Consider the following 15,441-nt stretch of genomic DNA (forward strand, 5'->3'; position numbering starts at 1 on the left):
ATGTGGCCCTTAGGGGGTTAATGTGGCCCTGGGGGTAAATGTGGCCTGGGGGTAAATGTGGCCCTGGGGGGTAAATGTGGCCCTGGGGGTAAATGTGGCCCTGGGGGGTAAATGTGGCCCTGGGGTAAATGTGGCCCTGGGGGGTAAATGTGGCCCTGGGGGTAAATGTGGCCCTGGGGGGTAAATGTGGCCCTGGGGGTAAATGTGGCCCTGGGGGTAAATGTGGCCCTGGGGGTAAATGTGGCCCTGGGGGGTAAATGTGGCCCTGGGGGGTAAATGTGGCCCTGGGGGGTAAATGTGGCCCTGGGGGTAAATGTGGCCCTGGGGGGTAAATGTGGCCCTGGGGGTAAATGTGGCCCTGGGGGGTAAATGTGGCCCCTGGGGGGTAAATGTGGCCCTGGGGGGTAAATGTGGCCCTGGGGGGTAAATGTGGCCCTGGGGGGTAAATGTGGCCCTGGGGGGTAAATGTGGCCCTGGGGGTAAATGTGGCCCTGGGGGGTAAATGTGGCCCTGGGGGTAAATGTGGCCTGGGGGTAATGTGGCCCGGGGGTAAATGTGGCCCTGGGGGGTAAATGTGGCCCTGGGGGTAAATGTGGCCCTGGGGGGTAAATGTGGCCCTGGGGGGTAAATGTGGCCCTGGGGGTAAATGTGGCCCTGGGGGGTAAATGTGGCCCTGGGGGGTAAATGTGGCCCTGGGGGGTAAATGTGGCCCTGGGGGTAAATGTGGCCCTGGGGGGTCAATGTGGCCCTGGGGGTAAATGTGGCCCTGGGGGGCCTGGGGGGTCAATGTGGCCCTGGGGGTAAATGTGGCCCTGGGGGGGGGGGGGGGTAAATGGGAACCTGAGGGGTAAATGTGGACCTGAGGGGTAAATGTGGCCCTGGGGGGGGGGGGGGGGTAAATGGGAACCTGAGGGGTAAATGTGGACCTGAGGGGTAAATGTGGCCCTGGGGGGGGGGGGGTAAATGTGGCCCTGAGGGGTAAATGTGGCCCTGGGGGTAAATGTGGCCCTGGGGGGGGGGGGGGGTAAATGGGAACCTGAGGGGTAAATGTGGACCTGAGGGGTAAATGTGGCCCTGGGGGGGGGGGGGGTAAATGGGAACCTGAGGGGTAAATGTGGACCTGAGGGGTAAATGTGGACCTGAGGGGTAAATGTGGCCCTGAGGGGTAAATATGGCCCTGAGGGGTAAATGTGGCCCTGAGGGGTAAATATGGCCCTGAGGGGTAAATGTGGCCCTGAGGGGTAAATGTGGCCCTGGGGGGGTAAATGTGGCCCTGGGGGTAAATGTGGCCCTGAGGGGTAAATGTGGCCCTGGGGGTAAATGTGGCCCTGGGGGGGGGGGGGTAAATGGGAACCTGAGGGGTAAATGTGGACCTGAGGGGTAAATGTGGCCCTGGGGGGGGGGGTGTAAATGGGAACCTGAGGGGTAAATGTGGACCTGAGGGGTAAATGTGGCCCTGGGGGGGGGGGGGGTAAATGTGGCCCTGAGGGGTAAATGTGGCCCTGGGGGTAAATGTGGCCCTGGGGGGGGGGGGGGTAAATGGGAACCTGAGGGGTAAATGTGGACCTGAGGGTAAATGTGGCCCTGGGGGGGGGGGGGGGGTAAATGGGAACCTGAGGGGTAAATGTTGACCTGAGGGGTAAATGTGGACCTGAGGGGTAAATGTGGCCCTGAGGGGTAAATATGGCCCTGAGGGGTAAATGTGGCCCTGAGGGGTAAATGTGGCCCTGGGGGGGTAAATGTGGCCCTGGGGGTAAATGTGGCCCTGGGGGGTAAATGTGGCCCTGGGGGTAAATGGGAACCTGAGGGGTAAATGTGGCCCTGGGGGTAAATGTGGCCCTGAGGGGTAAATGTGGACCTGAGGGGGTAAATGTGGACCTGAGGGGTAAATGTGGCCCTGAGGGGTAAATGTGGCCCTGGGGGGATAAATGTGGCCCTGGGGGTAAATGTGGCCCTGGGGGGTAAATGTGGCCCTGGGGGTAAATGGGAACCTGAGGGGTAAATGTGGCCCTGGGGGTAAATGTGGCCCTGAGGGGTAAATGTGGACCTGAGGGGTAAATGTGGACCTGAGGGGTAAATGTGGACCTGGGGGGTAAATGTGGACCTGGGGGGTAAATGTGGCCCTGGGGGGTAAATGTGGCCCTGGGGGGTAAATGTGGCCCTGGGGGTAAATGTGGCCCTGAGGGGTAAATGTGGACCTGGGGGGTAAATGGGGAACCGAGGGGTAAATGGGAACCTCAGGGGTAAATGGGAACCGAGGGGTAAATGGGAACCTCAGGGGTAAATGGGGAACCGAGGGGTAAATGGGGAACCGAGGTGTAAATGTGTCCATGAGGGGTAAATGGGAACCTGAGGGGTAAATGGGGAACTGAGGGGTAAATGTGGCCCTGAGGGTAAATTGGGAACTGAGGATAAATGGGCACCTGAGGAGTGAAGGGGGACTTGAGGGGTAAATGGGGATGTGTGGGTAAATGGGGCCCAGCGATAGTGGGGGGTATGTGCCCCCGACGGGTATTGGGGGATAAATGGGGACATGGAGGGTAAATGCGGAGTTGAGGGTAAATGGGGACGAGTGGTAAATGGGGACTTGAGGGGTCATGGGGGCTTAGTGAGAGGGTGGGTAAATGTGGTCCTGAGGTACTGTAGCTAAATATGGTTGGGGGTATTGAGGGGTAATGGGGTCCTAGTGAGGGGGGTGGGTAAATGGAGTCCTGGGGTACTGTGGCTAAATATGGTTGGGGGTATTAAGGGGTAAATGTGGCTCTGGGGCATTGAGGGGTAAATGGGGCTCTCGAGTAGGATAGACCCTCGACCCTGGTGGTGGGTGGGAACACTCTTGGCCCTGTGATAGGTCTGTGCTCTGTCAGGGTTGATTTTTAGATTTTAGAGATACAGCGCAGAAACAGGCCCTTCGGCCCACCGGGTCCGCGCCGCCCAGCGATCCCCGCACATTAACACTATCCTACACCCACTAGGGACAATTAAAAAAAAAAAAAATTTGCCCAGCCAATTAACCTACAAACCTGTACGTCTTTGGAGTGTGGGAGGAAACCGAAGATTGCTCTTAACTGTGGCTGTTAACTCTGAGAGTGTAGGACCAGAGGGCAGAGCCTCAGAATAAAAGGGTGCTCTTTTAAAAAGGTGAGGAGGAACTTCTTGAGTCAGAGGGTAGTTAATCTGTGGAACTCATTGTTACAGAGGGCTGTGGAGGCCAAGTCAATGGATATTTTTAAGGCAGAGATAGACAAGTTCTTAATTAGAACGGGAGCCAAGGGTAATGGGGAGAAGGCAGGAAAATGGGATTAGGAGGCAGAGATTAGCTATGATTGAATGGCAGAGTGGACTTGATGGGCCAAATGGCGTAGTTGTGCTCCTATCACTTATGATCTTATGTTAGTGACCCTTGGGTAGGCTTGTGGCAAATAGCCTTAGGCACAGTGGCGCAGTGGTAGTGTTGCTGCCTCACTCCCAACGACCCGGGCTCGATCCTGACTGCGGGTGGTGTCTGTGTGGAGTTTTTGTACGTTCTCCCCGTGACCTGTGCGTATTTTCTCGGGGTGCTCCAGTTTCCTCCCTCGCTCCCAAAGACATGCAGGTTTCTGGGTTAATTGGCATCTGTAAATTGTTCCTAGTGTGTGGGATAGTGCTAGTGTACGGCGTGATCGCTGGTTGGGGCGGACTGGGTGGGCGAAGGGACTGTTTCCGCGCTGTGTCTCTAAAGTATTATCAGCATGAAAGGGTGGTGGGTGCATGGAACGAACTGCCGGCGGAGGTAGTTGAGGCTGGGACTATCCCAACATCCAGACAGGTCCGTGGATAGGACGGGTTTGGAGGGATATGGGCCAAACACGGGCAAGTGGGACTAGTGCAGCAGGGATATATTGGTCGGCGTGGGCAAGTTGGGCCGAAGGGCCTGTTTCCGTGCTATATCACTCTATGACTCTACCAGCGATTGATTCCTGTCTCCTTGTAGAAGCCCAATGGCTCTGAAAGCCTTCACATACCCTCTTCCCGAGACACGGTTTATCCATGCGGGGCGGACTGTTTACAAGCTCAAACTACGTTACAGCCACCACATCAGGTAAGCGTAGGCCACCAGCTCTGCCTGATTATAGAAACGTAGAAAAACAGGTGCAGGAGGAGGACATTCAGCCCTTCGAGCCAGCACCGCCATTCAATATGATCACGGCTGATCATCCACAATCAGTATCCCGTTCCTGCTTTCCCCCCATACCCCTTGATTCCGTTAGCCCTAAGTGCTAAATCCAACTATCTCTTGAAAACATCAGTGAATTGGCCTCCACTGCCTTCTGTGGCAGAGAATTCCACGGATTCACAACTCTCTGGGTGAAAAAAGTTTTTCCTCATCTCAGTCCTAAATGCCCGACCCCTTATTCTTAAACTGATCCCTGGTTCTGTTTGTTCCAACAAATGTTCCAACATCAGGAACATTTTTCCTGCATCTAGCCTGTCCAATCCCTTAAGAATTCTCTATGTTTCTCTAAGATCCCCTCTCGTCCTTCTAAATTCCAGTTCTATCCGAGAGCAGGGTCTTACCACGGGCCCAAGCCACAAAATAGATGTTAAATATTTGACCTCCTGGAGCCAGGTACCAAAGTGCAGATTCTACAATTCCTACCATCTCACCTTGAAGATCTAATTCGCACAAGAGCCATAACAGCATGGAAACTGGCCCTTCGGCCCAACTTGCCCATGTCGACCAACATGTCCCATCTACACTAGTCCCACCTGCCTGCGTTTTGCTCATATCCCTCTAAACCTGTCCTATCCATGTACCTGTTTAACTGTTTCTTAAGCGTTGCGATAGTACCTGCCTCAACTACATCGATGACTGTAACATGACCTCCCAACTTGCTCCCCCTCCCCCCATTCGTAACAAGGACAGAATCCCCCTCGTTCTCACCTTCCACCCCACCAGCCAGCTTATCCAACAAATCATCCGCCAACATTTCCGTCACCTACAACGGGACCCCACCACTGGCCACATCTTCCCATCCCCTCCCTTTTCTGCGTTCCGCAGAGACCGTTCCCTCCGTAACTCCCTGGTCCACTCGTCTCTTCCCACCCAAACCACCCCATCCCCGGGCACCTTCCCCTGCAACGCACGAGATGCAACACCTGTCCCTTTACCTCCCCCCTCAACTCCATCCAAGGACCCAAACAGTCTTTCCAGGTGAGACAGAGGTTCACCTGCACCTCCTCCAACCTCATCTATTGCATCCGCTGCTCTAGATGTCAACTTCTTTATGACTTCCTGTCTCCACCTATATCCTTCCCTTGTCCCGCCCCCCTGACATCAGTCTGAAGAAGGGTCTCGACCCGAAACGTCACCCATTCCTTCTCTCCTGAGATGCTGCCTGACCTGCTGAGTTACTCCAGCATTTTGTGAATAAATGACCTCCCAACTTCATACAACGTCAGACATGGTTGCACCAGTTATCCATTCAACCATTCCAGCATCTGCACTATTCGTAGCTGATCTGATCATGGCTTTCTTGCCTGTTCCCTATGACCCTTGACGATAATCCTCAGCCATAGACCAACAAAATCTGCCTTTCTTCAAGGTCAAGGTCAGTTTAATGTCACATGTACCAATTGGCGTGCAGTGAAATTTGAGTTCTTGGCCCTGAATGTCATGATTCAGCAGCTAAAATTCTGTGGCAGAGATTTCCAAAGATTAACGACTTGAAAGAAAGTCCTCCTTGAATGAAAGGTTGACACAGAATGTTGGAGTAACTCAGCGGGTCAGGCAGCATCTCGGGAGAGAAGGAATGGGTGACGTTTTGGGTCTCGATTACTTCTCTCCGATATGCTGCCTGACCCGCTGAGTTACTCCAGCATTTTGTGTCTACCTTCGATTTTAACCAGCATCTGCAGTTTTTTTTCCTGCACTTAAATGAAAGATTCATCGGGATGCTGCCTGGATTGGAGGGTATTAGCTGTTGGAAGAGGTTGGATAATCTTGGATTGTTTTTCTCTGGAGCTTTGTAGGCTGATAGATGTATATAAAATTATTAGAGGCATAGATAGGGTAGACACACAGAACCTTTATTCCTAGAGTGGAAATGCCAAAGGCTAGAGGGCATAGCTTTAAAGGTGGCGTAGCGATAGAGCTACTGCCTTACAGCGCCAGAGACCCGGGTTCGATCCCGACTATGGGGGTGCTTGACTGTACTGAGTTTGTACGTTCTCCCCGTGACCTGCGTGGGTTTTCTCCGGGTGCTCCGGTTTCGTCCCATGTCCCAAAGACGTACAGGTTTGTAGGTTAATTGGCTTGGTAAAATGCATTAAAAAAAATTAAATTGTCCCTAGTATGTACAGGGTAGTGTTAATGTGTGGGGATCACTGGTCGGCCTCTCTTCCCCTTCCCCCTTCCCAGACTCCAAAGACGTACAGGTATGTAGGTTAATTGGCTGGGTAAAATGTAAAAATTGTCCCTAGTGGGTGTAGGATAGTGTTGATGTACGGGGATCGCTGGGCGGCACGGACTTGGTGGGCCGAAAAGGCCTGTTTCCGGCTGTATATATATGATATGATATGATATGATATGATCTCCCACTGTCTTCCTGTCTCCACCTATATCCTTCCTTTGTCCCGCCCCCCTGACAAGAGTCTGAAGAAGGGTCTCGACCCGAAACGTCGCCCATTCCTTCTGTCCTGAGATGCTGCCTGATCTGCTGTGTTACTCCAGCATTTTGTGAATAAATACCTTCGATTTGTACCGGCATCTGCAGTTATTTTCTTACACTGGTCGGCGCGGACTCGGTGGGCTGAAGGGCCTGTTTCTGCGCTGTATCTCTAAAACTAAACAAAAACAGAAACGAGAGGGGCAAAGTTTAACGGAGATGTGTGGGGCAAATTTCTTTTTTTTTACACACAGAGGCTGTTAGGTGTCTGGAACATGCTGCTAGTTTGGTGGTGGAGGCAGATACGATAGGGGTGTTGAGGTTTTTAGAGAGCCACAGAGGAGATTAGTGTAACCTGGCATCATTGCAGCACAGCCATTGTGGGCTGAAGGGCCTGTTCCCGTGCTGTACTGTTCTGTTTGCTTATCAAGATAGAATTACAGGAATTACCCGAATCTTACCTCTCTGTCTGGTCCTGATTTTATCACAATCAGTAACTGATAAAAGCAAATTACTGGAAACTCACAGAGCTGATGGTAAAGTTCACACTGTTCTCTTTCCCACAGTTATCTGGACTATATGGCCTCCCACCTTAAACTGCTAAAGACAACATCCACCACTTTCAGTTTCTCCGTCTCTGATGCATGTGTGCCCAAGATAAGGCTTTCCATTATAGGTCATTTAAGATGGGCGGCACGGTAGCGCAGCGGTAGAGTTGCTGCTTTACAGCGAATGCAGCGCCGGAGACTCAGGTTCGATCCTGACTACGGGTGCTGCACTGTACGGAGTTTGTACGTTCTCCCCGTGACCTGCGTGGGTTTTCTCCGAGATCTTCGGTTTCCTCCCACACTCCAAAGACGTACAGGTATGTAGGTTAATTGGCTGGGTAAATGTAAAAATTGTCCCTAGTTTGTGTAGGATAGTGTTAATGTACGGGGATCGTTGGGCGGCACGGACTTGGTGGGCCGAAAAGGCCTGTTTCCGGCTGTATATGTATGATATGATATGATATGATAAGATGGAGTCAGAGTGATACAGTGTAGAAACAGGTCCTTCGGCCCAACTTGCCCACACCGGCCAACATGTCCCAGCTACACTAGTCCCACCTGCCCGCGTTTGGTTCATATCCCTCCAAACCTGTCCCATCCATGTACCTGTCTAACTGTTTATTAAATGTTGGGATAGTCCCAGCCTCAACTACCTCCTCTGGCAGCTTGTTCCATACGCCCACCACCCTCTGTGTGAAAAAGTTACCCCTCAGATTCCTATTAAATCTTTTCCCCTTCAGCCAAAACCTGTGACCTCTAGTACCTCGATTCACCTACTCTGGGCAAGAGATTCTGTGCGTCTACCCGATCTATTCCTCTCATGACGTCTCTTTCTTTAGTAAACGTGGTTTCCCACCCTGCTGTTGAAGATGGATTCCTTATGCACGTGTCCTCTCAGTTCCATAGTTCTTCTTTTAGTTCACAAGAAAAACTTTTTTGATTTAATCCCACTTTTGATTCTGTACGGAGCTCGGAACTCAGAGAGACTTGAAATTTGATTTGAAAATTTGAATTGCAATTTGCTTTCAAATTTGACTTGAAATTTGCTTTGAAAAATGAATTGAAATTTGTAGATTCAGGCCCATCGGTTCAACTCCGCCATTCAATCATGGCTGATCTCTGCCTCCTGATCCCATTTTCCTGCCTTCTCCCCATAACCCTTAACACCCGTTCTAATCAAGAATTTATCTATCTCTGCCTCAAAAATATCCACTGACTTGGCCTCCGCAGCCCTCTGTGGTAATGTGTTCCACAGATTCACCACCCTCTGACTAAAGTTTAGTTTATTACTAGACCAAGTGAACCTGTTTGGCCCAAACCTCTCCTGCATTGGTGCACCACACTCTCCTCCCCCCCCACCCCCCTTCCTCCCCCCTCCTCCTCCCCTCTCCCCCCCTCTCCCTCCCCCTCAGCCCCCCTTCCTCCCGTGTCTCTGGCGCTGTGGGGCAGTAGCTCTGCCACTGCGCCACCGTACTGTGATAGTGTGCAGGATGTGAGGGTGGGATAACATGGAACTAGTGTGAACAGTGATCGCTGGTCGGTGTGGACCCGGTGGGCCTGATTCCATGCTGCATCTATAAACTAAACTAACTTTCTGCCACTAAAACAGAAGTTAACATACACCGATCAGCCAAAACATTATGACCTGACGAACCAAAACATTATGCCCACCTGCCTAATATGCTGTTGGTCCTCCGTGTGCAGCCCCATACGCAGCAGGGTGCGATGCACTGTGTATTGTGACACATTCCTCCCGTCACCACCATTAACATTTTCTGTGACTTGTGCCACAGTCGACCATCAGTCGGTTCGGACCAGACGGGATAGCCTTCGTTGCCCTCGCGCATCGATGCGCCTTGGGCGCCCAACACCCTGCTTGTCGCCGGTTTGTGGTTTGTCCCTCCTCGGACCACTGTCGGTCGGTACTCACCACTGCTGACCGGGAGCACCCCACAAGCCTTGCCGTTTCAGAGATGCTCTGACCCAGTCGTCTGGCCATAACAATTTGGCCCTTGTCTTTTTGGCCCATTGTCTTTTTGGCCCATTGACTTCTCCAACTTTAGATAGTTCCTCTGTCCCTCTCTTCCCCTCCTCCTTCCCAGTTCTCCCTCTATCTTCCTGCCTCCACCTATATCCTTCCTTTGTCCCGCCCCCCTGACATCAGTCTGAAGAAGGGTCTCCCATTCCTTCTCTCCTAGATGCTGCCTGACCTGCTGAGTCACTCTAGCATTTGTGATACCATTGGGTGATTGTTGGTCGGCGTGGACTCAGTGGGCCGAAGGGTCTGTTTCCACACTGTGTGTCGACCACTGATGGTTTGCCTCGGTACCCTTCTTCAGACCGTACAAGACATAAAGGTTCTGGAGTAACTCAGAGGATCAGGCAGCATCTCTGGAGAACACGGACTGGTAACATTTCAGATCGGCAAGATGAAATCTTCAGGGAGGTCAGAGAGGCATTTTGAACAAGCTTACTCCAGAGAAGTTTGACAAGCTATGCCTTTAGCTCCTCAAAACAGGTCCACAAAGGGATCATAGTAGACAATCTGCACGACCCAAAATGTCGCATTTCCATCTTTTCCAGAGATGCAAGTTAACAAGTTATGGGGGTAGAATTAGGCCATTCGGCCCATCGAGTCCACTCCGCCATTCAATCATGGCTGATCTATCTCTGCCTCCTAATCCCATTTTCCTGCCTTCTCCCCATAACCCTCGACACCCGTTCTAATCAAGAACTTGTCTATCTCTGCCTTCCCTAATCAGATGTACAGCACTTTGGTCAACGTGGGTTGTTTTTAAATGTGCTATACAAATAAAATGGACTTGACTTGACTTGACTTGACTTGTCAAAGTCGCTCAGGTCTTTACTCCTGCCCATTTCTCCTGCATCCAACACGTCAACTTCAAGAACTGACTGTTCACTTGCTGCCTAATATATCCCACCCCTTGACAGGCGCCATTGTAACAAGATAATCAATGTGATTCACTTCGCCTGTCAGTGGTCATAATGATTTGGCTGATCGGTGTGTGGTGCGTGGGAGTTAACACCAGGCATTGCATCTTACTCATCTGAAGCAGAGGTTAGACAGTTTGACCATCATTCTCATATTCCTTTGCGCCTTTTGTACATAAATGCAAATGTAATCTGGTCTGATTCGGAACCATTGTTTGCCAAGTGACTCATCCCATTCATAGAGACATTACTTTAGACTTTAGAGTTACAGCATGGGAACAGGCCCTTTGGCCCACCGAGTCAAGGTAGAGCTCTTAAGGATAGCGGAGTCAGGGGGTATGGGGAGAAGGCAGGAACGGGGTAATGATCAGCCATGATCACATTGAATGGCTGATGGCCATGATCACATTGAATGGCCTACTCCTGCATCTATTGTCTATTGTCCACGCCGAAAAGCGATCATCCCACACACTAGCACTATCCTGCACACACCAGGGACAATTTACAATGTAACCTAAACCAATTAACTAACAAATCTGCACTTCTTTGGGATGTTTTTAGAGATACAGCGCGGAAACAGGCCCTTCGGCCCACCGAGTCCGCACTGACCAGCGATCCCTGCACATTAACACTATCCTACACACACTGGGGACAATTTACAATGATACCAAGTACACAAACCCAAGCCAATTAACCTACAAACCTGTATGTCTTTGGAGTGTGGGAGGAAACCAAAGTTCTCGGAGAAAACCCACACAGGTCACGGGGAGAACGTACAAACTCCGTACAGGCAGCGCCCGTAGTTGGGATTGAACCTGGGTCTCCGGCGCTGTAAGGCAGCAACTCTACCGCTGCGCCACCGTAACGCCCTATATGGAAGAAAATCGGAGCACCTAGAGAAAACCCACGTGGTCACGGGGAGAAACAGAAACATAGAAAAAAGGGGCAGGAGTAGGCCATTCTGCCCTTCGAGCCAGCACCGCCATTCAATATGATCATGTCTGATCATCCACAATCAGTACCCCGTTCCTGCTTTTTCCCCATATCCCTTGATTCCATAAGCCCTAAGAGCTAAATCTAACTCTCTCTTGACAACATCCAGTGAATCGGCCTCCACTGCCTACTGTGGCAGAGAATTCCACAGATTCACAACCCTCTGGGTGAAATCTTTTTTCCTCATCTCAGTCCTAAATGGCCGACCCCTTATTCTTAAACTGTGATCCCTGGTTCTGGACTCCCCCAACATCTGGAAACTTTTTTCTTGCCTCTAGCATGTCCAATCCCTTTAGAATTTTATATGTTTCCATAAGATCCTCTCTCATCCGTCTAAATTCCAGTGAATACAAGCCCAGCCCAGGGAGAACTTGCAAAGTCCGTAAAGTCAACACCCATAGTTAGGATCGAACCCAGGTCCCTGTCGCTGTAAGGTTGCAACTTTACCGCTGTGTCGCATGAGACATAGAGTCATATAGGCCCAATTCAGCCACGCCAACCAAGACACCCTATCCAAACTAGTCCCATTTAGTTGAGTTTATTATTGTTGTCAAGTGTACAATAATAATAAACTCAACTATATGGTAGAGAGAGGTGGAGTGAAAAGCTTTTTGTTGTACGCTATCCAGTCAGTGAAAAGACTATACATGATTACAGTCAAGCTGCCCACAGTGTGCAGATATAGGATAATGGGTATAACATTTAGTGCAAGTTAAAGTCCGATTAAAGATAGTTTGAAGTGTAAGAAAGTAACTGCAGATGCTGGTACAAATCGAAGGTATTTATTTCACAAAATGCTGGAGTAACTCAGCTGGTCAGGCAGCATCTCAGGAGAGAAGGAATGGGTGACGTTTCAGGTCGAGACCCTTCTTCAGACCGCAGAGACCGATCCCTCCGTAACTCCCTGGTCCACTCGCCCCTTCCCACCCAAACCACCCCATCCCCGGGCACTTTCCCCTACAACCGCAGGAGATGCAACACCTGTCCCTTTACCTCCCCCCTCAACTCCATCCAAGGACCCAAACAGTCTTTCCAGGTGATACAGAGGTTCACCTGCACCTCCTCCAACCTCATCTATTGCATCCGCTGCTCCAGATGTCAACTTCTTTATGTCTTCCTGTCTCCACCTATATCCTTCCCTTGTCCCGCCCCCCTGACATCAGTCTGAAGAAGGGTCTCGACCCAAAACGTCACCCATTCCTTCTCTCCTGAGATGCTGCCTGACCTGCTGAGTTACTCCAGCATTTTGTGAAATAAATTATTTCATGGAATGACACACATTGCTGTTATAAATAGATCTATTGGCTTTACATGGAATTCGACGTGGGGGACATTTGGAAGCACATTGTCAAAGCCTTTTCATTTTCACAGGGAGGACTTGGGATTCAACAGAGAGCTCGTTGGACAAGAGTTGGAGGTAAGTTCAAATGTTTTGCAAAAACAGTTCATTCAGTTGGTATTATTTAAGCCGAGAGTGCCTTATTGTGAAGAACAATGGAGGACCCGGCGTGGGGGGACTGTCGTGAGGGGGGGGGGAGGGGAAGAATAAATGGACACGGGGGAGAACAAAAGATGTGGGGACCTGGTGTGTGGGAACCGCTGCGGGGGGGACGGACCGGTGTACCTTGTAACTTTGTCAGCACCCTTTTGTGGCGACTGTTTGCATACCTTGGGTACGCAAGCAAAGAATTTCACTGTGCCTTGTCACATGTGACAATGAAGTATTCCATTCCAGACGTCATACGTCCCAGATAGAACAATGAACTTCTTACTTGCAGCTGCACAACAGAGTATGTACACATAGTACACTAGTGTAGGAAAATAACTGCAGATGCTGGTACAAATCGAAAAGCATCTTAAATCGCATCTTAAAAGCATCTCGATCGCCGAGCCTGCATTTGGTTTCGCCGATGTAAAGAAGTTGACATCTAGAGCAGCGGATACAATAGGTGTGGTTGGAGGAGGTGGATTTTACCTTCTACCTAAAATCCATAAACAGAACTGTCCTGGCAGACCCATTGTTTCTGCCTGCTCATGTCCCACCGAACCTATTTCCACCTATCTCGACTCCATCCTATCCCCCCTGGTCAAACCCCTCCCCACCTATGTCCAAGACACCTCACGCGCTCTCCATCTCCTCGATAACTTCCGTTTCCCAGGCCCCCACTCCCTCATCTTTACCATGGATGTCCAGTCACTCCACACAAGGATGGTCTTGAAGCCCTCCGTTTCTTCCTCGACCAACCAGCCAATCCCCATCTACTAACACTCTCCTCCTCCTAGCAGAGCTGGTTCTTATCCTCAACAACTTCTCCTTTGACTCCTCCCACTTCCTCCAAACCAGAGGCGTAGCTATGGGCACTCGCACGGGCCCTAGCTACGCCTGCCTCTTTGTCGGGTACGTCGAACAATCCCTGTTCCGGGCGTACACCGGCCCCATCCCCAAACTCTACCTCTGCTACATCGACGACTGCATTGGTGCTACCTCTTGTACCCATGCAGAACTCACTGACTTCATACACATCACCTCCACTGACTTCATACACATCACCTCCAATTTCCATCCTGCCCTTAAATATACTTGGACTATCTCCGACATCTCCCATCCGTTTCTGGACCTCACCATCTCCATCACAGGAGATAGACTAGTGACTGACATCTACTATAAACCCACTGACTCGCACAGCTATCTGGACTACACTTCTTCCCACCCGGTCCCCTGCAAAAAGTCTATCCCCTACTCCCAATTCCTCCGTCTTCGCCGCATCTGCGCCCGTGATGAGGTGTTTCACACTAGGGCATCAGCGATGTCCTCATTCTTCAGGAAACAGGGCTTCCCCTCTTCCATTATAGATGAGGCTCTCACTAGGGTCTCTTCTACATCCCACAGCTCCGCTCTTGCTCCCCCTCCCCCACTCGTAACAAGGACAGAATCTCCCTCGTTCTCACCTTCCATCCCATCAGCCAGCGTATCCAACAAATCATCCTCCAACATTTCCGTCACCTCCAACGGGACCCCACTGGCCACATCTTCCCATCCGCAGAGACCGTTCCCTCCATAACTCCCTGGTCCACTCGTCCCTTCCTACCCAAACCACCCCATCCCCGGGCACTTTCCCCTGCAACCGCAGGAGATGCAACACCTGTCCCTTTACCTCCCCCCTCAACTCCATCCAAGGACCCAAACAGTCTTTTCAGGTGAGACAGAGATTCACCTGCACCTCCTCCAACCTCATCTATTGTATCCGCTGCTCTAGATGTCAACTTCTTTACATCGGCGAAACCAAACGCAGGCTCGGCGATCGTTTCGCTCAACACCTTCGCTCAGTCCGCCTTAACCAACCTGATCTCCCGGTGGCTGAGCACTTCAACTCCCCCTCCCACTCCCAGTCTGACCTTTCCGTCAAGGGCCTCCTCCGGTGCTTTAGTGAGCCCCACCGGAAATTGGAGGAACAGCACCTCATATTTCGCTTGGGCAGCTTGCAGCCCAGCGGTATGAACATCGACTTCTCCAACTTTAGATAGTTCCTCAGTCCCTCTCTTCCCCTCCCCCTTCCCAGATCTCCCTCTATCTTCCTGTCTCCACCTATATCCTTCCTTTGTCCCGCCCCCCTGACATCAGTCTGAAGAAGGGTCTCGACCCAAAACGTCACCCATTCCTTCTCTCCTGAGATGCTGCCTGACCTGCTGAGTTACTCCAGCATTTTGTGATACCTACACATAGTACACTGTAAACAATATGATAAACGAGGAAAAAAGTTCAGTGTGTGTGTATATATACACATACGCATATATACACGTATGTACGGTGGACGGCCTTCACAACCGTCTGCAGCAATGAATTCCACAGATGGACACAAAATACTGGAGTAACTGAGTGGGACAAGCAGCATCTCTGGAGAGAAGGAATGGGTGACGTTTGTTCACACTGAGTCAGGAGAGAGAGAGACTAGAGATATGGAAGGGTAAGGTGTGAAAACGACCGATCAAAGTGGAGTCTGAAGAAGGGTCTTGACCCGAAACGTCACCCAATCCTTCCCTCCAGGGATGCTGTCTGTCCCGCTGAGTTACTCCAGTATTTTGTTTCTACCGATGATTAAGGAAATGTAGAATGGTTCATTGTTAGCTGACGGGGAAGGTGACAACGAGGCATAAAATCAGTAAAATTAATCAGGAGGGCAGTGAAACTAGTCGGGAGAACTTGGGTGGGGGAGGGACGGAGAGAGAGGGAATGCAAGGTCTAATTGAAGTTAGAGAAATCAAATTCATACCGCTGGGGTATGAGCTGCCCAAGCAAAATA

General features: G+C 50.8%; 2 protein-coding genes across 2 annotated transcripts in view; both read left to right on the forward strand.

Moving 5' to 3' along the window:
- LOC144609615 (serine/threonine-protein phosphatase 2A 56 kDa regulatory subunit beta isoform-like) overlaps positions 1 to 3,426 on the forward strand; it is a 50,096-nt gene extending 46,670 nt beyond the window's left edge. The window contains exon 3 of the mRNA XM_078428114.1: positions 3,412 to 3,426. Within this exon, the coding sequence (XP_078284240.1) occupies positions 3,412 to 3,426 (15 nt within the window). The remainder of the gene's footprint in view (positions 1 to 3,411) is intronic.
- A 554-nt stretch (positions 3,427 to 3,980) lies between these two features.
- The window catches only part of majin (membrane anchored junction protein), a 75,405-nt gene continuing 63,944 nt past the window's right edge, over positions 3,981 to 15,441 (forward strand). The window contains exons 1-2 of the mRNA XM_078428059.1: positions 3,981 to 4,081; positions 12,512 to 12,557. Coding sequence (XP_078284185.1) covers positions 3,981 to 4,081; positions 12,512 to 12,557 — 147 coding nt within the window. The remainder of the gene's footprint in view (positions 4,082 to 12,511; positions 12,558 to 15,441) is intronic.

This window comes from Rhinoraja longicauda, chromosome 34 (assembly GCF_053455715.1).
Source record: "Rhinoraja longicauda isolate Sanriku21f chromosome 34, sRhiLon1.1, whole genome shotgun sequence".
NCBI lineage: Eukaryota > Metazoa > Chordata > Chondrichthyes > Rajiformes > Arhynchobatidae > Rhinoraja > Rhinoraja longicauda.